This window comes from Puma concolor, chromosome E3, assembly GCF_028749965.1.
Source record: "Puma concolor isolate L17-30 chromosome E3, mPumCon1.1.hap2, whole genome shotgun sequence".
Taxonomy (NCBI): Eukaryota; Metazoa; Chordata; class Mammalia; order Carnivora; family Felidae; genus Puma; species Puma concolor.
In genome coordinates this window covers 36829773-36852596 of record NC_141682.1, presented here as the reverse complement: position 1 = coordinate 36852596, position 22824 = coordinate 36829773, and the positions used below count along the sequence as shown (strand labels likewise).

General features: G+C 41.9%; 1 protein-coding gene across 24 annotated transcripts in view; it reads left to right on the top strand.

Moving 5' to 3' along the window:
* The window catches only part of RBFOX1 (RNA binding fox-1 homolog 1), a 2073113-nt gene that overhangs the window by 1473411 nt on the left and 576878 nt on the right, over positions 1 to 22824 (top strand). For 22 of the 24 annotated variants that reach the window (XM_086691386.1, XM_086691383.1, XM_086691381.1 and 19 more), the window contains one exon: positions 159 to 200. The exons of the other annotated variants lie outside the window; for them this stretch is intronic. In XM_086691386.1, the coding sequence (XP_086547512.1) occupies positions 159 to 200 (42 nt within the window). The remainder of the gene's footprint in view (positions 1 to 158; positions 201 to 22824) is intronic. 24 annotated transcript variants of the gene reach the window in all.

Genomic DNA, 22824 nt, shown 5'->3' with positions numbered 1-22824 from the left:
CAGGCTATTTAGACCTAAAGAAAAAAAATTAAATACATAATTAATTAATCCTGGGTCTCCTTTGAACCGAGTGATTAGAAGCAACTTTCCATTTTCTTTCATGTTGTTTTGGTGCAGAACCTGCTGATTTTTTCCCCTCTTTTTTTTTTCCTTTGTAGGCTTCAAGACAACAGATGAATTGTGAAAGAGAGCAGCTAAGGGTAGGTGCACCTGCCTGTAAAATACTTCCTGGTTCTTGTTTCTGTATGATAAGCAAAAATTTCCTGTCTCTCCCAAGACACAGGGTTCTAAATAGCGGGCTTCATCTTAAGACTGGTAGAGTTGAAAATATTTATCCCAGCTAATTTAGTATTGATTGAGCTGGTAAATACAGTATATCTTCTTTTGAAGTGCCATTATAGTAGATATGGATTTTTTGATTTAGATTCAGCAATAAATACTTCTCTTCTGGAATTTGTTTGACATCATTGTACTCTTTTTATGTACAACACGAGGTCTAAGTAATAACAAAGGTCAAAAGGATGTCTTGCTGCTTTCTTAATGTGAATACCAGGCTGTTTGCTGAGTGGCTAAAATGCTCTCTTGCTGTTAACTGGGGGTGGGTGAGTCACTAATATGTCAAGGGCATTTTCCAGGAGAATTCAAGTCCTCTGTAGACCTTTTAGTTTTAGTGGCATATGTGTATATTGAAGAAGGAGACAGAATTTTAAACCTCATATGCTATTTACCTTCTTAAAAATGAAACTCTCAGTGCTCAAGTGTGTTACGCATCGACACGGGGAGAATGATTCGCTTATACATTTAGCTTGGTGGCATTGTCCTGTTCTCATGGTATCATGGTTGATATCCTTTTTGGCATGGATGTGGTATTTTAAGAAATATCAGGATTGTCTCCACTCTTCCCGTTTGTATTTTTTTTTTTTAAATGTATTCATGTTTTGGATGGATGACTTTGAAGTCGTAAGTGGCCTAGTTTTAATGTCACTGACGGAAGTTGGCAACTTTTACTGGACAGTGCGCCTTATAATTGTGTTTCTGTGTTATTATAAAAACTAGAGGAATCCGCTGCTTTCAAAATCCTAACTGTGAGGTTTTGGGGGTTGGGGGACCATTGTGCTCAAAGGGATCTAATGCCTCAGAATAATTCATTAAACTGGTCCAATGCCATTTATACACTGCCTTGTAACTTTTCAGAGCATTTACTTAATGCTGGTCTTGGATGACACTGATTTGTAGAGTTATTTTCATTTTGCAATTGCTGTTGGCATCAGGTCTGTTGCATCCTCTGTAAGACAGAATCTGGTCGTATGGAACCGAGAAAGTGGGTTGTGGATGTCTTCTTCTTTTATGCATATTTATTTTATGTGGTATACCGGCACGGCCCTGTCCGTTAACCTCTCATCTATACCCATTTCACTCCTGAGTACCTGTGCCTACATTAGCCACCGTCCTTCGTAAAATACCCTTCAAGATGTCTTAAGCTTTCCTGAGCTTTGTTATGGCTTCTCCCTGCAGTCTGAATTACTGGTTCATCCTGGTAAATAATGTATTGCAACTTCAGATTTCTCTTCCTGTTTGGATGAGGACGATGGCCAGAACTAGGTCAGAGCTAGATAGGAGGAATGTGTGCTTTTGTCTCTGGGATCCCTGATAAATTCCTCAGAATTAAGATAATACTGAATCCTCTATTGCAAATGAGACTCGCCTGGCAAATTAAGGGCTGCAGGGGGTAATGAAGTGCTTGTGTGCAGTTTGAGGGATTTATTATTTTGCCTTGATGAGGACATTGTCAACAGGGGTGTGGTTTAGGAACAAGAATGGAGCCCACTACGCTCTGTTAAATAAATTCAAGCAGTGGTTTGATATAATGGGTCATATGGTTTAGTCCCAGTGTGGCTCCAATAGCCATTATAAAATTATCTCTACTATCGCGAATCGGTGCTTTGTTCTTTGTTGCTATTGTAGTTTTTATTTTTATATTTTTAACTAATTTATGTTTTGAATCAATAGAAAACACATTTAAATCGATGGAATACACACTTATGTGGTTCAAAATTTTAATGATCCCAAAGGGAATGCTTTTATTTAAAAAAAATTTTTTTTATGTTTATTTATTTTTGAGAGAGAGGGAGAGACAGAACGTGAGCAGGGCAGGGGCAGAGAAAGAGGGAGACACAGAATCTGAAGGACGCTCCAGGCTCTGAGCTGTCAGCACAGAGCCGGATGCGGGGTTCTAACCCACAAACCGCGAGATCATGACCTGAGCCGAAGTTGGATGCTCAGCCGACTGAGACACCCAGGAGCCCCTCTTTTTATTTTTTTAATTTCTTTTATGTTTATTAATTTTTGAGAGAGAGGGAGAGATAGAGCATGAACAGGGCAGGGGCAGAGAGAGAGGGAGAGATAGAGCATGAACAGGGCAGGGGCAGAGAGAGAGGGAGCCAAAGGGAATGCTTTTAAGTCTAGCTCTTTCCTGGGAGACTCCCAGCATTACTTTGGCTGTCTGGCCTTTGACATCGATAGATATTTACTCTGTCTCCTCCTTTCCTGTTCTCTCATTTTTTCCCCTTCCTTCTTCCCTACCGCCTTTTCTTCTTGTCTTATGTGTGTACTCAACCCCTCTATTACCTGAAAAGAGAACTATCTTGATTAAAGTGATTGCTTTTTTTTAATTCATTTTTTTAGGGTCCCTAAAAGAAATGTGGTTCTGTTTTCAAATGCTAATATTACTTGACCATCTCAGTGAAATGCATTTTCCTCTCGGTTTTTTTTTTTGTTTGTTGTTGTTGTTAGAAAGAGGGCCAGTGGGAGAAAATTAAGTATCTGTTTAGTTACCATCATCACTGAAGAGTGCCTGCCAGCCACACTTTAAAAAATATATTTTAAAATTTTTTTTTCAACGTTTATTTATTTTTGGGACAGAGAGAGACAGAGCATGAACGGGGGAGGGGCAGAGAGAGAGGGAGACACAGAATCGGAAACAGGCTCCAGGCTCTGAGCCATCAGCCCAGAGCCTGACGCGGGGCTCGAACTCACGGACCGCGAGATCGTGACCTGGCTGAAGTCGGACGCTTAACCGACTGCGCCACCCAGGCGCCCCTAAAAAATATATTTTAAATGTAGCAAGCAAGCTGCAGGTTTGCCATACAAGATGACTGGACGGACCATGGGCATGTTGTCAAGTTCATATTTCCTCGTTAGTTCATTCTGTTATGTTCAGAATTCAGGGATACAAGTGGGTAGTTGTGAGATGCATCCCTTTTTCTTGGGCTCCTGGAAATAGCAGATAATGCAGAAAGATACAGGTGCTCCTTCTGTTTTGTGCATGTGAACACTGTGTAGGGATCGGCATATCCCAGACTTGCTTTTCTGCTCTCCTTTCTGTTCCTTACAGATTCTAAATTAATTTTTCTTCAAAAATAGACTCTGAGCTGCATATTCTATGATATATTATCAGTCCAAACCAAAATTCTCTGATGTAATTAATTCTCTGATTGATTTTTTAAAAAGTTGGAGAAAGTCAAACTTCTTTTTTTTCATAACCGAAGGACTTCTCAGAGCCTTTATGCAAAAATGAAGTACACAGAGGTGGATATAATATTCAACGTTTTGTAAAATCATCTCACCACAGAACAATTTTTGGCTCAAGAATACACTCTGGGAAACGCTTTTGAAAGTTATATAAATTTTTAAAATTTTTTAATATTTTCCCAGTTAGGATGTTAGAGTCTGCCAATACAGAAAGGCTATGCATTATTTAAAGATAAAAACATTTTATCACCTCCTGGTGTCGGGGCTGACTCAGTGGACTTTCGGTGTTACCACAGTGGTTGGGAATCTCTGTGCTTGTCTTGGCCTTTCTTGCCTTCTTCCAAGATGAGGTCAAGCATCTCTTCCTTACATGACATTCTCATCAGAGAGGAAGGAGAAGAGGAGGGTTTTCCTCATAGCTCTTGACTTTGATTGGAGGGAAGCCTTTTCTGTAGACGTTCTCTTTTACCACGTTAGCGAACTCTATGCCAATCACTCCCACTCTTCTGGGATCTCAGTGATTGGCCAGAGCAGCCAGGAGTCATCCCAGGGGACAGGCCCCTTGTCACCTGATGGTAAACAGGAGTTGTAGGTATCTTTGATGGAATCACCCAATAGAGTCCACCACAAAAGGAATCCATGTGGGCCCTCTCTGTCCCTCATGGTCTTGGTTTCCTGTAGGCTCCTTTCAGTGCTCCGTTCATCCCACACGTGGCCCTGGGAGCTACATCTCAAGCAACAGCAAGTGCCTGAACTCTGGCTTGTGGAATTTCACAGATGCTTTCTCTGCCAACTTCTCACAGATCACATCTCCCCATTCTACCTTTTCTACCCAGCTTGGCTCTCTCTTTGTATTTTGCCTTATGTTCTTTGGAACAGGGCCTGGATGCAGTCTTTATTCATTTCCCCTCAGTGTCAGGTAACTGACAGCACCCAGGCACCCAGGTCAGCCCCAGAGATACTGTCCATGAGCTTTCTAGCACCTGTCCTTCCCGAGAGAAGGACATCATCCAGTTATTCCTGACCAATGATCTGCCCTTTTCGGAAGGCTGTTGGACTACTCCTGTTCCCAGTGAACAAACCACGGAATAGTAAACCTGTTTATTACTCCATCCTGAGTTTTGAATGAGCCTTCCTCTGAGCTTACATTTCATATTGTCAATGGGTTCTGTTGGGGAGCCTTCCCAAGGGGTCACCATGATGAGATCTGTACATTAAGTGCCCCTGACACTATGGGCTGTATTTACCAGCTTGTCTCAGCATCACTGGTGGTTGATGACAACAAGTCGGGTAGCGATAATTGTGCAGTTACCATAACTCAACCATCAACATTTACCTTTCTGGCATCTGGAATGACAAATGGACAAATAAACAACTATGAGAGAAATTATATGACCTCATTGTCCTTTGTCTCCCTCAGTGATCTACCAGTTAGAAAAATGGTGTGGTCATAGGGTAGGGGATCAAATGACCATATTTATTAGCATTCATATAAAATATTTGGTTACAAAGGGACCTTTTGTGCTGAGTGTATCAGATGTTGGTTCAGGGGACTGTAAACATATTTGGTCAGAACACTACTAAGCAGGCAAGGGGTTGGCTCCTAGGGGGAATCATTATCTGTTCCTGGACCAAAATCTTTATCAGCAATATGGCAAACGGATACCACGGGAGTCAGTATGAGGAGTGGTTGGGGGTGGTTAGGAGCTCTAGTTATAGACTTATGTTCATATCTCAGTTCTAAGTGTGCCCTGCTTCCTCAAAGCTACAGTTTCCCTGGGTATAAGATAGGGATACTTTCTCACTGGATTATTGATTGGATGAAATTACTTACGAAAAGCACTTCAAAAAATGTACGCCTCATAATCAGCAATATTAGGTTGTTAATATAGTATTATTGCCAATGATTCCCTCATGCCTCTTCCTGCTAGGAATACCAGACCAGCGAATACAGATATTTGGGGGTATCTATTCCCACTCAACTCCCAACATTAAACAACAACTTGAAGGACAGATTTCATAGTTATGGCATGGTAGTATATTTATTTTTTTTTTTTAATTTTTTTTTTCAACGTTTATTTATTTTTGGGACAGAGAGAGACAGAGCATGAACGGGGGAGGGGCAGAGAGAGAGGGAGACACAGAATCGGAAACAGGCTCCAGGCTCCGAGCCATCAGCCCAGGGCCTGACGCGGGGCTCGAACTCACGGACCGCGAGATCGTGACCTGACTGAAGTCGGACGTTTAACCGACTGCGCCACCCAGGCGCCCCGGCATGGTAGTATATTTAGAAGAAAACTGCCTCTCACTCAGCTAAGAAACAGTAAGACTGATTCAGGCTAGCCTAAGCAGAAAAGGCATACAAGCAGGCCTCCCAAGGAGCTTAGAATCAGAGAGCTATGAGAACTCAGGCAGTTCTTCCTCTTCCCTCATCTTCAGTGCTCCTTGTGGGTTCACTCTGGAATTTTCTTTTGGTAAAGGATCTCTTTACCTTTTTTAAGCATGTGGCACCGTTCAGCCCCTAAGGTTTATGCCGTATCAGATCCTGCAGGTATGGGTACTGTTAATGGCTCCCGATTACAGATTCCTGGAGAAAGCCTCTGATTGGCTCACTCCTGCTCATTTCACTCTGGTCCAACCAGCGGTGTCCAGGGAAGCAGGATAAATAACTCTCAGTTACCCAGGGCCAACTGCTGAGGAGGACTTGATCATCAGGGAGAGAGTCGTAGCCAGTTGAGTAAATATCCCCAAGGATGTGTACCATACCCTCCAAACTGGGAGATGAGAGCCAGGCAGAGGATCCCAGGAAGTAGATTTGCTACCACCCCCCCCCCCCCCCATGTCTAGCTCAGCTTTTTGCAAAATGTAAGACACCCGCCCTGTGTGGGACTCACCTTTTCAGGTGGTAAACATCTAGCCAAATCACTTTCCAAGTAATTCCCTTTTCAATTCTCTCTCAGTCCTTTTTATGTCAATGAGAAACTCTCAGTTTAAACTACAGTATCTTCAACAAGTATCTCAGTCATTCTGAGCCCTGTTTTTAACAAAAAGGGAGTGTGCCTCAGGCTGGGAGCCTGCAGCAGCCGAAGCATCTATCTAGACTTTGAAAACATTGTTTGCAAAATACAGTAGTTAAGAACTAGGGGCCTGGAGCTAGGCCCTACTGAGATGAAAATCTAGACTGCAATTTACTTGTGCAGGTTACTGAAATCCTGTGGACCTCCAATGCCTCCTTAGTAAAATGGACATAATTGCACATATTTCTTAAGTTGGATGTCTATGCATATGTGTGCCCACACAAATATGAAAATAATGAATGCATATGAGTTTGTTAGAACACTGTCTAGTATAGAAGAGCGTCTTAATAACTGTTAGATATGAATGGGATTATTTTCTTCCCATTAACTCTTATTATGACCACTGATACTGGTTTTCCAATTACAGAGGCAACACAAAGTTTCCTTGGCAAATACATTGATTTAGGTTAAAAACGAGTGGCTTGAAAGACAAATATTAACTACATAATGTTACAGAGTGCCTGCAGTTATGACAAAAATTGTGACGTTGGAATGCAAATGACCGAAGTTTCAGAAAATGCTGAAATTACGGCGCCAGCTTTGTGAAAGATGGTGTCGAGCAGATCGGCATTATCAATATTTAATTCTCCAGTTAGAAGCAAGTTTCTCATTTCTGCTAGATACAAGAGTGATGTGGATTACAGAATGCAAATTGCTAATGATCATCTTGGCTTAAACCCATTGCCTTCATCTGGACATCCAATAGTGAAACTTCAGGGCGCCTTGGAAGCCAGCTATCACAATCAGAGACACATCTCCCCTTCCTCTCCCTGCCCCCCACCCCCCCACCCCCTGGTAAAGCCCGACCCTTCCTCAGGGGCTGTCAGGGCAAGAGGAAAGGGAATGGAAGCCCCCCACTACTTGACGAAACATTGCAGCTTTCATGATATTTGGACTATAGTTTTAGGGTGGCTCACTGTAGGAGAGCCTGCTCCCATTCAGTCGTTTATTCGAGAAGTATTTTTTGAGCGGGAACTATATGCCAATCCCAGTGCTAGGTAGTGGAGATAGAACGGTATACCAAAGTCTGCACATACCTTACAGGCTAGCAGAGAAAACAGGAATTTGTCAAATAACCGTGACAAAATTGTACCTGTGAAATTGACAAACACCTGAAATGAGAGATGTTATAGAAAAGAACATCAATGGAAGAAGCTTACCTGATTGACATCCATTTATCAAACTTACCAAATTAACACTTTCAGTCCAGTCCCTTTATAAAACATACTGTTGCCTGCCCATGGCCTCCTGCAAAGTAGCTGTTTTGTACAGTCTTACCTTTCTCTCTGCTCATTGAGGTGTCTGCTTGCCAAGAGTCAGTTGTGTTTATTCCCAGACCTGCTTCTGCCAGCTGCACTTGTTATTGTAATTACATTATTTAGTGGAATATTGTGTAAACTGATGAAAAATGAGTGCAGTAAGAAAAAGAGCTGTTTCTGTGAAAACTAAGTTAATGCTTTGGAAACACTGTATGAGAGCAAGCCTCAACAATTATTCTGATTAGCTGTGAGAGGACTGTAAAACGTTAGTGGAAAAAAGAACCCTCAGAAATCTGGACAGATTCTGCAGTCAGAGCCTTTCTAATGTGTCTTAAAATGTTTACCACACTTTAAACAAAACCAGAACTGATAGTACAGATCAGAATTTCCCTATAAAGGGCCAGATAATGACTACTTTAGGCTTCATGGGCCATATGGTCTCCATTGCAACCATTTAACACTTGCCATTACAGCACTAAGGCAGCCACAAACGAAACGAATGATTAAGGCTGTGTTCCAATAAAACTTTATTTATAAGAACAAGGGGTGGGCCAGATTTGGCCCCTTGTCCATATTCTGCCGACCCTTCCTAGAGTTGGAAGTGTGGGATGAGGTCTTCTATGGGAAGGATGATGAGGAATTTCAGTCAACAGAGAAACCACTCTAAGATGACACCCTGGACCCATATCAAAGATCAACAGATTAATGCACATTAATATAGTTTTAATTAAATAAAATCTTTAAGAAAGTTCTGTATCACTTTAAATTTTTTTAATGTTTATTCAATTTTTGAGAGAGAGAGAGAGAGAGAGAGAGAGAGAGAGAGAGAGACAGAGCGTGAACAGGGGAGGGGCAGAGAGAGAGGGAGACACAGTATCTGAAGCAGCTCCAGGCGGTGACCTGTCAGCACAGAGCCCGACACGGGACTCGAACTCACAAACCTTGAGATCATGACCTGGCCAAAGAAGGACGCTTAACCGACTAAGCCACCCAGTCTCACCAAGAAGGCTCTGTATCACTTTAAAAGTGACTTCTTGCTTTAACAGGCTTCCACCGAACTACCTGCTTCCATCCCAAATGAGATGAATTCTAAAACATGGGTAGCTGACACAGCGCTTGAAACGTTAAGTAAAAATTAGGCTGATTTTTTATGTGCCAACCCTGATGTCTCAGAATCCCCTCAGTCTGGAATGGAAGAACAAATTTATCCTTTTTCCCAGGATCCCTCAACAAGTAATTTCTGGAATTCTCCAACGAGGGGTGACCTTTTCCACATGTACATCCTGGCACTTATACTCTGCACAGAGTTCATCTGCTGCTTCAGAATACTCTCTTTTCTGAAGAAATGTCTAGTAACTTGCTTGTCTGGATTGTTTTGTCTTCAGAACCAGTTCTCTGGAAGTATGAACATGGCTCTCCATATTAACATTCCAAATACTCAGCTAATGTCAGACTTCAGCAATTAGCAAACCTTTGCTGAATGCTCCGGAGGTAATCAAGGTCCAGTGTGCATGGGGACCTGGAGAGAGGACCCTCAGGGTACAGGCCTTAGATCCCCACCATCACTGTCCCCATCCCAGTTCTTTGCAGGTTCCACACGTATGTTCATGTGTGTGCACATATGTGAAAAATAACTTATCATTGCTTGCTTTCATCTTATGGAGGTAATGGTCTCACTTAGTGATTTTGCCTAGCCAAAGGGATTTTATCCCAAAGTAAGCAGCTCCCTACTTGTAGAAAGTGCAGAAACTCAGATCACCAGAAAAATCACCAGTGGCAGCTTCCCTACTAAATGAAGAAATTCGTAAATATATAACGGTTTTTAAAAACAGCATTGTCAGGGTGCCTGGGTGGCTCATTCGGTTAAGCATCCAACTTTGGCTTGGGTCATGATCTCAGAGCTTGTGGGTTCAAGCCCTACGTCAGGCTCTGTGCTGACACCAGAGCCTGGAGTCTGCTTCAGAGTCTGTGTCTCCCTCTCTCTTTGCCCCTCCCCCACTCGCGCTTGCTCTCTCTCAAAAATAAATAAACATTAAAAAAATTGAAAAAAAAAAGAGAATATCGTCTTCACAAGACCTTGTAGTCTACACACTTCCTTACAGCTCTCCTGTGCTCCCCAGTATTTCCAAGGCCAAAATTTGATGCACATAAAAGGGAATGAATCAGAAAGTCAGCCAACTAGTTACCAGTTTTGATTTCCACGACTTCGTTGTGAGACACAGTTAAACAAGGAAATGAGCAGGTGGCCACCTCCCCATGTCTTTGATGCGGATTCCTATAACCCACATGCACATTAAATATCTTCCCTCCTTTGAGTCTCCCCAGGCATTTCAGCACGTTCTTTCGGGAAGACTCCAGAGTTATCACATTTAGGACACTTGGTCTAATATTCATTCTCCCTTTCCCTTACTGTAATTTTAGCCCATTATCCCTCATTATCAGGGCAAATCTGCCCCATTTCCAGGGCAAACCTGCCCCATTTCCTGTGTCATCATTAAATCAGTATCAAACAGCTTTAAGCAAAATTGCTAATAATGCTGACATTTCAATTTGTCATAGCCGCCTCTCATTCCTATGACTTATGCCTCAGCAAAGACTTGCCTTGTTGTTCTGCTCTTCTGAGATCTAAATATCATTCCAGGAAAAATAAAATCAACTTGGTAGGGAGGGGGAATGGGCCAAGAAACAGATAAAAAAGTCCTCTGTAGTTTCTTCTACTTGGGGGCAGAAGGAGGCCAGTTTTATTAAGACAGCAAGTCCTACCCCTACTTTCTACACGGCCTGGGAGAACCAATACCTAGGCTCTGCCAGTGTGTTGGTAAATAGTGGGGGTAGTGGGCACATGCTTGCTTGTTGTCACAGCCCGCAAACCTTCCTCCCCTGAGGGGGCCAGTGCTCCATTGTGCTTTGGGGGTTAATTTTCTTTGCTCATCTGCTCAGTCTTGGAGGGACAACAAATCAAGCCAAGGGCTATGGATATGGCCAAGGTAGGCCAATTGGATTCTCTCTCCTGAGACATTGATGCTATCTTTGTCTATGAGGGCTGGGCAAGGACCCTCTTCTGGGTCACAGCTTCTTGGTTGTGTCCTCACATGGTGGAATGGATGAGGGGGCTCCACCCTCATGACCTAATCATCCCCAAAGTCCCCACCTCCTGATAGCATTGCAGTAAGCTTTAGGATTTCACTATATGGATTTGGGGGCGGGGCCACAAACCTTTAAACCGTAGCAGATGTTAAGTGGATGGATCCACAATAGGGAAACAAATGAAATAGAAAGCTAGAGTTGATTCCTTTCAATGGTGATGTCTTGGTAAAACTGGGTGAGGAAGTAGTCCCTAGGGGTACCCCACTGATTCACCCTGATTCACTTTTTTTTTTTTTAATCATTTAAGCCTGGTTACCCATCCCTCTCTTGGGTCATCTCATATCCTTTTAGTAATCTCTTTTTCTGCTGATGTTAGTCAGAACCCATTCCTTTTGCCTGTGATCAAAGAATCCTTACTGATACATCAGGGAAATACATTAAACTTGGGAGAACTGCAGAGCCAGGCATTTGGTTAATGGTTTGCTAAAAGCCAACTCTGGTATCATTTCCCACAATGCTTCCCTGATGCCTCTGTGGATTGGCACCACCATTTTAGTATTGGCAGAGCAAGGCAAGAAAACTATAGGTTTATGCCACACACAGGGCTACACGTTTTACAAACATCTGCTCATTTCCTTAAGTCATCATGAGCCTGGGAAGCGGGGGGAAAGAGGTTTATGTTTCAGGGTAATCGGAACCCTTTCCTTCTCTGCACAAATAAGATGCTCTCCTTTCAGTCACAAGGAGTCACCCAGATCCCTGCAGGTATAGGAGGGTCAAAATGAGATCATCAAGTATCACTTAGTTAATGCCTCTCGGGGGACCCTCCAAATGCCCCCTTGAGTCTTTATAAAAAATACCATTTCCTCACACCTAGCTGGTAAAACATTTTGGTGTCCTAGCCTCACCCTAGAGATACCGAATTGTCATGTTTTTATGGGTTGAATTGTGTCTCCCAAAATATATACATTGAAGTCCTAACTCCCAGAACCTCATAATGTAATAGTATTTGGAAATAGGGCCTTTAAAGACATAATTAAGGTAAAATGAAGTCTTATGGGAGGACCATAATCCAATATGACTGATGTTTTTATAAGAAGAGGAGATCAGGACACAGACCTGCACAGAGGAAAGACCACGTGAAGACACAGGAAGACGGCCATCTTCAAGTCAAGACAGGATGCCTCAGAAGAAACCAAACCTGCCAACACTTTCATCTCAGACTTGCAGCCTCCAGAATTGTGAGAAAATAAATTTCTGTTGCTTAAGAAACACACAGAGAATCTGTACCAGGCATGGCGAAGGTGGAGTCAGTATGCTGACTCTCAGGCTTCTGTGTCTTGTGACGCTGACCCTATCAACTGATCAAGGGCTCCTTTCCACCAAACTCAGAAGGTGACCTTATGAACTTAATTTAAACAGCATTTATAAGTAGCCAAAATGAGTAGATCAAAGCTGGTACTCATGTTGAAATCTATTCATATGAGTTTTCTCTTGCTGTCCTACATAAATTACCAGAAAAGTAGTAGTTTACACAACACAAATGTATTATTCTGTACTTCTTTAGGTTGGAATCCCAACACGGGTCTCATTGGGCTAAAATCAGGGTGCCAGCTGGGCTGTGTTCTTCTGGAGGCCCTAAGGGAGAATTTATTTCCTTGCTTTTTCTGATTATCAGTAGAATTCAATCCTCTGTTGTTGTAGAAATGAGGTCTTCATTTCCATGCTGGCTGTGAACTGAAGTTCATTTCTAGCTTCTAGAGGCCTCCATGTTCCTTAGCTCATGGCCCTCTTCATCCATCTTCAAAGACAGCTAGGGCAGAGTAAGTTCCTCTCATGGGTTCAATCTCTCCTGCCTCTTCTTGTATTGCATCTTTCTGACTGACCCCTCTTATGCTTTTAAAGGTTCATGTGATTACATGGGGTCCCTCCAGATAATCCAGGATAATCCCCCTATTTTAAGGACCATAATCTTAATTCCATCTGCAAAATCCCATTTGCCATGTAACATAGCATCCTTAGGTCTAACACCAGTGGGAAATGATCACAGGTCCCAAAGTCTGTCACATTATTTGTATACCATCCCTACTTAAAGTGGACTGATTCTATTGGCCTTTCACATACTATATACATTGACTGTGTGATCTGGGATTAGCCATCTCCGTTTTCATGCAGAATCTTGAAAGTGAGAGGCTAGAGCGTCTAGAACCACCACCTGAGGCAGCCCAGGATAGCCAGTGGCACAGGACCCACCTATGTCTGCCTTTTGAACTTCTTCCACACTTCCTATTGGCATTTGGTGTTTCCCATTTAAGTCCAGCCGTGTCAGATGAAGTATTGTGGGAGTGTCTGTCTTTAGCAGCACTGACTCTTGGATATTGTTTTATTATTTACTTGTTCTGTTGATTTATACTCACAAAGTGTATAAACCACGTAATGAAAATGTAAAAAGTTATGTAAACAACAGTCATTTATATATATATTACCAAAGTGTGGAATAAAACACTTGAATGAGTGAATTAATGATTCTAAAGACTCCTAGGAATGCCTGTCACAGATGCTTTCAGAGCACTGACCTTTCTTTTCATCACTCACCTCTCTGTGCCAAAGATGGCTTACTGAAAACACTCATGAACCTCATCTTAGGGGCTGTTTTTCTGGCTACAGATGCAGTGCACTCATTTATAAGGCAACCCAGACACTTGGAAGGAGCTCTCATCCTAGGGTGGGCAGGGAGTTGATGGATCAGTGCCCCAGCTTCCTCACCCTTAGGATAGGGCAGTTCTTTTTTTTTTTTTTTTTTTTTTTTTTAATTTTTTTTTTTTCAACGTTTATTTATTTTTGGGACAGGGAGAGACAGAGCATGAACGGGGGAGGGTCAGAGAGAGAGGGAGACAGAGAATCGGAAACAGGCTCCAGGCTCTGAGCCATCAGCCCAGAGCCTGACGCGGGGCTCGAACTCACGGACCGCAAGATCGTGACCTGGCTGAAGTCGGACGCTTAACCGACTGCGCCCCCCAAGCGCCCCAGGATAGGGCAGTTCTGAGATGTGTTCTACATCATTGCTAGAGTTTCACCAAGGGATTATGTTCCAGGTTCTCATATAGGTCACTTACGTGTTTACATGCCATTATTGGTTTTCTTACATTCCACATCTCCCTTTACTATTCCTCTACTGCTGTTTCCTTAGAGCGTCTCCCAAACATACTATTTGCACTTGAATTTTGCCCCATTTGGTAGATCCATACTGAACTAGTACCATCACCATACTGAGAGACACTGTAGCTTAACGATTCCATCAAGCAAGGTTTTCTGAGTAGTAGATTTTTCCATCACACTGTCCTTTATGTGTTCATTCTTTTGCCCTTCCCCCTCTTTTCCTCCTCTTATTTATAATACATCACTGCTATTCTTGAGGGAAGTCTTGGATTATTGAATAGATTCCAAAAGCAGCTGCCGCTTGGTCTTTCACTCATATTGCATTTCCCAACAGTTGGGAAACTTGTGTTGAGCTGACAGGGTAATTGGGGCACTTGGTTTTGACAGGACAATGTCCTGCTCATGCGTGAGGAAACCAGTGCATTTGCTGCTGCATTGTACACGTTTATATTTGCTCCAATGTGATTTCTAATTTACAGGTTGCTTTTAAGAATATAGAAACCTTCCTGGATAGAAAGCATGGAGTCAGGATTTCTGAAAGGTTGTCTGCCTAAATGCAGCATATGTATGCACAGATATGCATACTCATGGAGTATTCTGCTGATAACTTAAGAGATTTAAATATTTTTGGCAATTTTTTTTTTTTAATTTTTTTTTCAACGTTTATTTATTTTTGGGACAGAGAGAGACAGAGCATGAATGGGGGAGGGGCAGAGAGAGAGGGAGACACAGAATCGGAAACAGGCTCCAGACTCTGAGCCATCAGCCCAGAGCCTGACGCGGGGCTCGAACTCCCAGACCGCGAGATCGTGACCTGGCTGAAGTCGGACGCTTAACCGACTGCGCCACCCAGGCGCCCCAATATTTTTGGCAATTTTTATAGAGTTCTTTTCAATGGTTGTATCCTCTTGATCTGGATTGCATATATGGTTTGACATATTTAAGCCAAAGGCATGTTTTTATAGATGTCTGAATTAAACATAGAATGTTTTTCAAGAGAGCTGAGTTAACGTTTAAGTGGTTTTGATTAACCTGGTTTTCTTTATTTGCTCCTAAATATTCTAACGCAGAGCCATCTCCCTTTGCATAAAATGATTTGGGAGCACAGACCTAGGAAACATAATTTTCTAAATAGTCAGGAGCATCATGCCCAGAATATTTCCCCAAAGATGCCTCAAACTGAAGATTTGAGATGTAGCCGTTCCGCAACCCCCCCTCCCCCCCACTCAGGTGGTGCATACTGGGAAATTGGAACCTAACTATACAGACGTCCAATTGATTAAGGTTGACAAAACACAGAGCCAGCAAGACTGTGGTTGGTGGAGGTGGAGGTTGGGGTGGTATCATGAACCAGTGAGCAGGACTTGGCTTGGAATTTGGAAAATCCTTAGTGCATGCAGTTTTCCCAGAGTGGCATAGTGTCAATTTTTCCTCTGGCAGCATTTCCCATTAAGGGAAATAAACTCTTGATAAACAGGATGGCCCTTCATGAGCACATCTTTCCCCCAAGAGTGAAAAATGTGAATCCCTCTGGCTTAATACATCATAGGCTCTTCAGAACCGACGCTAAACCTTCCATCCAGAGAAGTGTTCATTCTTTGGCACCATAGATTAATTGTGTTATTCTAAAACCTTGTATTGATCATGTACTATATGCCAGGAAAGTAGATACCTTACCCCTAAGGCAAAATAAGTATAGATATCTTGCCTTAAAGGATATTTGACTTTAAGGGCTATGCACTCTGCTAGAAGTTATAAAATATAGACCTAAGTAATGATAATGCAGAGCAGAAGACAATGCCTTTTGGTAGGTACGAAATGAAATGAGGGCTCAGTTCTTCCTGGCTACAGGGTCTGGGACAGGTCTCTTCAAGGAGATGTTTTTTCCCCTCTCCTTTGAAATCTTGTTTGAGGTCTCTAGGTCTTAATACTCAAAAGGCTATTGTATTTCAATTTAAATATTACTTAAGCATCTTAAACTCAATATACCTAAATTCACACTCATCATCTCTCCCCTCCACACATACCCACTAATCTGGTCTTCCTTGCTTCTTTTATGTCTTTGTAACAGCTCCCAATTCATTTGCTGAGGCCCGAAACCAGAGTGTCACCTGTGACTCCTGTATTTTCTTCACCTCCAGATTTGAGATCCGTAGTCTCTCTAATTTGTCAATTCCTCTTCAGATCCACTCTCACATACATAGTTGAGGCCACCATAATCTCTTGTGATTATCCTGAAAACCTTCCAACAGTTTTACTTGTTTTCCAATTCTTGTCCCATTTTAGGGTGAACACACATTCTAGGTTGCTCAACTGTTGTCCTGGCGTAATTATGAATAGTACTTGCATCCTTCCCAATAAAGACTGCTTTGGACAATAAATTAGGATTACTCAACATTCCATTTGCTCTTCTGGGCCAGAATGACCTTTCAAAGTATAATTAGCATCACTCATACTTTTTATTTTGTCACCATGCTTGTCACCTTCATTACACTTACCCACAATCTATGATTATTTACTTGTTTACTTGTTTATGGTCTCTCTCCTACGTTCCCACTCCCTTTATATTGTAATTCACTAGAACTGGGACAAGGCTCATCTCATTCGTTGCTCTTTTCTTTAGTGCCTATAACATAGTGGGAACTAAATAAATGTTTGAAAATACTAGAGGAATATTACATTTTTTTAACACAGTGAGAGGAAACAACATATGCACCAAGGGCATAATCTGACCCAAATGATAATCTATATCCCAGACAGCTGTCCTGGAACTAGATGTCAGAATGTACCACGAGAGCCTCTGCTTTTGGCCATAGAACATTGATTTCCTTTGTGTGTGTGTGTGTGTGTGTGTGTGTGTGTGTGTGTGTGTGTGTTTGTATTTATTTATTTATCTATTTTTTGAGAGAGAGACAGTAAGAGAGTGAGCAGGGGAGGAGCAGAGAGAGAGGAGGAAAGAGGGTCTGAAGCAGGCTATGCACTGATAGCAGAGGGCCCAATGCAAGGCTCAAACCCACAAACCATGAGATCATGACCTGAGCTGAAGTCAGACGCTTAAACCACTGAGCCACCCAGATGCCCCCCCCCCTTTTTTTTAATGTTTATTTTGTGAAACAGAGAGAGAGAGAGTGCGCAGGGGAGGGGCAGAGACAGCGGGGGGAGAGAGAATCCCAAGCAGGCCCTGTGCTGTCAGTGCAGAGTCCAATGTAGGGTTCATTCCCACCAACTGTGAGATCCTGACCTGAGCTGAAATCAAGAGTCAGATGCTCAACTGACTGAGCCACCCAGGCAGCTCCCTTTTTAAAAAAAAATGTTTAAACAGTGATTTCTTCCATAAACAACTTCACAAGTTGAATATATGAAACACAAGTTTTCAGGCATTGGGTACCAGCCAGCATAGAGTTATGGTCCTTGAGAAAATGAGAGGCGTGTGAGATAAAAGTGATTCTTGACACAACTTTATGCCTGGGGGAAATGCCTCAGCCCTAGCTGCAGGGAATTGAGGCCTAAGTGGAGAGCAGAAGTTTCACTGAGCTCAAGAGGCAGAGCAGAGGAATTGGGAATGATAAGGGGTCTGGAATTTGTGGAGCAGGGTGTGGAGAGGGCATCATAGGAGGCAGAAGTCTCCATGTCCTGGTACATGCAGGGCCAGGCTGTGTGAGTCTTAGCAGAAAGGAAAGGCTGTGATACTGAGACCCAGATGGAGATACTGGATGTTATGGGCATTCAGTCAAGACCAGAAAGATCACACATTAGGGATAAGGATCATGTCTTACAGCAGGGGTCAGAAAACTATGCCATTCAGCCCATATCTGACCTGTGGATTGGTTTTGTATAGCCCGTGATCTAAGAATATTTTTCAAATGTTTTTAAAGGGTTAAAAAATAAATAAAAATATGTGACTGAGATCATACATCAAATCCAAAGCCTAAAATTGTTGTTATCTAGCCCTTTTAAGAAAATGTGGGCCAATCCCTGCCCTATAGTAAAGGCCATGCTTCAGGACTATGGACAAATCCAAGGTAGACAAATCCAAACACAAAAATTAGCTTCATGGGGGTCAAACGCATATGCCAATTGTTTAAAAGCTATTAGAACAAACCTCAATTATCATTTAAAGGAAAAAAAAACCCATAATTCAGATACACTATAATGTGTCCATTGAAATGTGCATCTCAAAACAAATAAAATAATGCTATACATTTGTAAAAGAGGAAAAATATGAATAATAACCTAGGGCAGGGATTCGTTAACTACAGCCGTAGAACAGCCTCAGGTCCTTTTCTAAACAAAGGTTCTTTGGAATACAGCTATTTTACTGGTTTACATAGCACCATGGCTACTTTTCTGCTGCAATGGTCAAGTTGAGTAGTTTCAATAAAGACCAAATAGCCTACAAAGACTGAAATATTTGTTTTCTGGCCCCTTAAGAAAATGCTTTTTGGCCACTTACTAGAAGAAAAAAAAAAAATAGTCACTATAAAGAGCCTAACAAGTGAATCAAATGTTGGAATTATTCGACAACTCATCTTAAAAATATGAGTATCATAAGTGTTGAAGAATTTAAAGAAAAAGCTGGACACAATAAGTTCATAGATGGGAAACCTTAGTGGTGAAATGAAAGCTATAAGCAGTAACTAAGTTAAGATTCCAGAACTGAGATATATATTATCTGAAATGTAAAGAGGAGATTATAAAATGCTAAATAAAGTTGAAACTTTAACTTGAAAATGGAATAGAACAATAGAACTAAGGAACAGAGAGAAGAAAAAATATTGAAAATGAATTGAACAAAGCCTCAGTCATCTGTAGGAAATATCAAGCTTTTAAATATATATAACTGTAGTACATACATTTGTTATGTATTTGTCAAATACATAATAAATGGGGCAGAAAAATATTTGAAACAGTAATGACTAAACAATTGCCAAATTTGAAGAAAATGTCAACCCATAATCCTGAGAGGATAGGAAAAAATAAGCAGTCTAAACACAAAGAAATAGCATGCTTAGTAGGGGTATTATAAAGAAACTACTCAAAACCAACAACACACGGGGGCTTCTGCTTTTGGAAAGAAGATCTCTATTTGTGTGTTGTGCAACATCTCCTCTCTGCACCTGCGTATAGGTGACTAAGACTCATAAAGTCATCCCCCAGGAAAACATTGTACAAACTTCTGCAACTGGAAATGATGAGAGTACGGAAGTAGAAGGAGGACTCCTTGGTAGCAGCATCAGAGGGAAGTCTAAGTATTCAAGGAAAAGAGAGGAAAGAAGCAAAGGGACTCAGCAACGTGTAGCAGGAGCATACGGCAAACGGTATGGGAGTCAAGATCTGGTTCCAACATTGTTGGAAGCATGTCATTAATGGGGCGGAAACTTTGGGGTTGATGTCAACACACATAATCTCTTGTTCTGTTGTATACTAGTGATCTTGCCTGTATAGGGAATAGTCGTTGGGACTGGCTCAACAGTGGGAACAGCTTCTAACATAACCCCTCTCCTGGACAGACCAACAGTACATGTGCTTCATTACCTGGTAATGACCAAGATCTCTAAATGCTAACAGTTATTCATTTTAGTTGGCACCATTTTATAGAAGTTGTCAATGAGAACTCTAGTAAAGGGTTTTGTGCAGAAAACTTTTGGCAGCTCTGTTGCTTTTGGACAATTCTTTAGTACACATAATGGTTGGAAAACAATAAAACAGTTGCCAATATCTAAAAATCTAGAGGTTTGGGGCGCCTGGGTGGCTCATTCGGTTGAGCGGCCGACTTTGGCTCAGGTCATGATCTCGCGGTCCATGAGTTCGAGCCCCGCGTTGGGCTCTGTGCTGACAGCTCAGAGCCTGGAGCCTGCTTCAGATTCTGTGTATCCCTCTCTCTCTGCCCCTCTCCCCATTCATGCTCTGTCTCTCTCTGTCTCAAAAATAAATAAACGTTAAAAAAAAATTCTAGAGGTTTCACTCAAATATCCTTATTTCTGACTTCTCTTTAAAGGACCAAAAATTTCTATAAAACACAAATAAACCTCTGGGGAAATTTTGGACTTGTATTCCTACATGGAAACAATTAGTTAAAGTGAATAACTGTTGGAGTGTGTGGCTGGCTCCACTGGTAGAACATGTGACCCTTGATCTTGGGGTTGTGAGTTCAAGCCCCACACTGGGTGCAGAGATTACTTAAAAATAAAATCTTACAAAAATGATGATGCTTATTTAGATGTTGTGCACACTATAGTTTGCCAGATGCTGTTTCCTTCTTTTTTTTTTCCCCCTTTGTAGAGAGTTAAGTTTCCCTTAACTTAACATTTTCTGGGGCGCCTGGGTGGCGCAGTCGGTTAAGCGTCCGACTTCAGCCAGGTCACGATCTCGCGGTCCGTGAGTTCGAGCCCCGCATCGGGCTCTGGGCTGATGGCTCAGAGCCTGGAGCCTGTTTCTGATTCTGTGTCTCCCTCTCTCTCTGCCCCTCCCCCGTTCATGCTCTGTCTCTCTCTGTCCCAAAAATAAATAAACGTTGAAAAAAAAAATTAAAAAAAAAAAAAAAAAACTTAACATTTTCTTTTCCAGAAAATAAATACTTTTACTCAAGTCTTTATTTAAAATGGAAAAATAAAAGACTGGGAAGAGTCACATGGCCCATAAAAAATAAATAAAGTGGGATATACCACATTTCTTTGTGGAAATGTAGAATATTTTCGCATGTTTAATATGCAAAACTATGTCACACACTCTCCTAGCTTCGTTCAAATGCATCAAATATGTGACCCCCACCCTGCAAATATTTGAATCTCTTCAAATGCTTGCTGTAAAAGTAACAACCCAGAGAAAGAATAAACACTTCTAAATGCCACGCTCTCGTTGCCAACCCAGATAATCACTTGTAACAGTTTATATATATTATGGGTTCACCACTTTGCATTCCATTCCAGTGTCATGGTTGATATGCCTACTCGCACACCTCTTGTGAGCCCTTGGGGATAAGGAAGGAGTTTCTTATACAGCTTTAGTAGTGTCACTTCCTTGAGACCAGGGAACAGGCTGCTGGTTGTTGTCTTAAACACTTGCATCCTAACAGTTTTCAAACATGGCATTTCTAGAATAGCTTGGAAGCGTGTACTGTTAGTAGGTGTGGGTAGGCAGGGTGGGTATGTCATCCATCTGATTTCATGGAGCAGGGCCATTTAGTGGGTAAGACCCCAGAGGTTTTCCTTGCACAGACTTCTCTCGATTCACCTGTAATTTTCTGCCCAGAACTCCCTTCAATGCCTGTGGAGATTTACCTCTGGGGGAATTATTCCTCTGAACTAGGAGCATGCTGGTGGCACACGTAGCACGTTAGTGAGGCTTGTCCTTGTCTGTACGGTCCATGAGTGGATGTCTTGGCATTGGAGGGCAAAGGACTGTCAACTCAGGAGCTTCAAAATAATGGGTGATCCCTGGGTTTAACTGACCAAAGTAAATGCCATTTTGCAAACTACAATGAGTTTTACGTGACGAACTTTCCTAAGGAAGCAGAAATGAGAATTTTAGTTTCGTGTGGGTAGCAAAGCCCCACTGCATTTGTTAGCATCAAGGGTGCATGATCTCAAACATTAACTAATCTATGAATAACTGCCGTTTGTAACATCATAAACACCAACTAATGGGAAGATGATGCAGTGTAATGCAAATATTTGCAGCCTATCATCATATTAGTACAAGGATCAAATTTGCTACTAAGTTCCTCAGCAAATATTCAGTATCACGTTTGTGTCTTCTTGTTATAATTTGTACAGTATTAGTAGCATCTTACCATATTAGTGGCATTAAGATGTTTTTAAAATTGTATCTCTTGGGCGGATGGAAATGGAATGTTCTGAGGTTGTGCGAGTATTAGTCATATTAAACTTGCCCTGTTAGCAGCTTTTCCTTGAACTGATACTTAAATGAGATTTTAATATAAACAAAATGTACTTTTGAAATGCGCTTTCAGCTACAACCAATTTCTCCCAGTCCATTAGCCACTTTGCATCCCTTTTATGAAACTTGAGATTGGGCTTTTATTGAGGACCCAAAGTATTTGCTCAACTCATTAGGTCAAGTCGTGAGAGAGTGCACACCAGGGCTGTGGTGTTTCCTGGCTTACTCTGGGTCCCTGGGTTGTAGCATCGCCTCCACCTGTCCTCGTACAGTCATGCCTCTTTGAGATTTCCCTGTCTCCCTTTCTGTACCACTCGACACTTCTTCCCTTTGACTTGTGCAGGAGGTTGGTGACTGCACTGTCCCCATGCTCTTTGGATTTCAACAGCCAGGGTTTTCTTGCAGAAAAAGGGGGAAGGGTTACTGAACTGTCAAAGCACACAGTGTCCATGAGACAGGGTTTTACAGGTTTGTGAATCTAGTTTAGGAACCACCTTAGGAAATGACCTGACCCAGGTGTGGCTTTGCTTTGTGAAATGGCTTCTTCTCCTGTTTTTAACCAACCACATGGGCATTCTTGTTAAAGAAGCCTCAGAATCCAGAAGAAAGTTAGTGTATTTGTTTCCTATGGCTGCCTTAACAAAGTACCCAAATTATGTCACCTAAAATAACAGATATTTGTTGCCTCACATTTCTTTAAAAGAATTTTTTTAATGTTTATTTATTTTTGAGAGAGACAGAGAGAGCATGAGCAGGGGAGGGACAGAGACAGAGGGAGACACAGAATCCGAAGCAGGCTCCAGGCTCTGAGC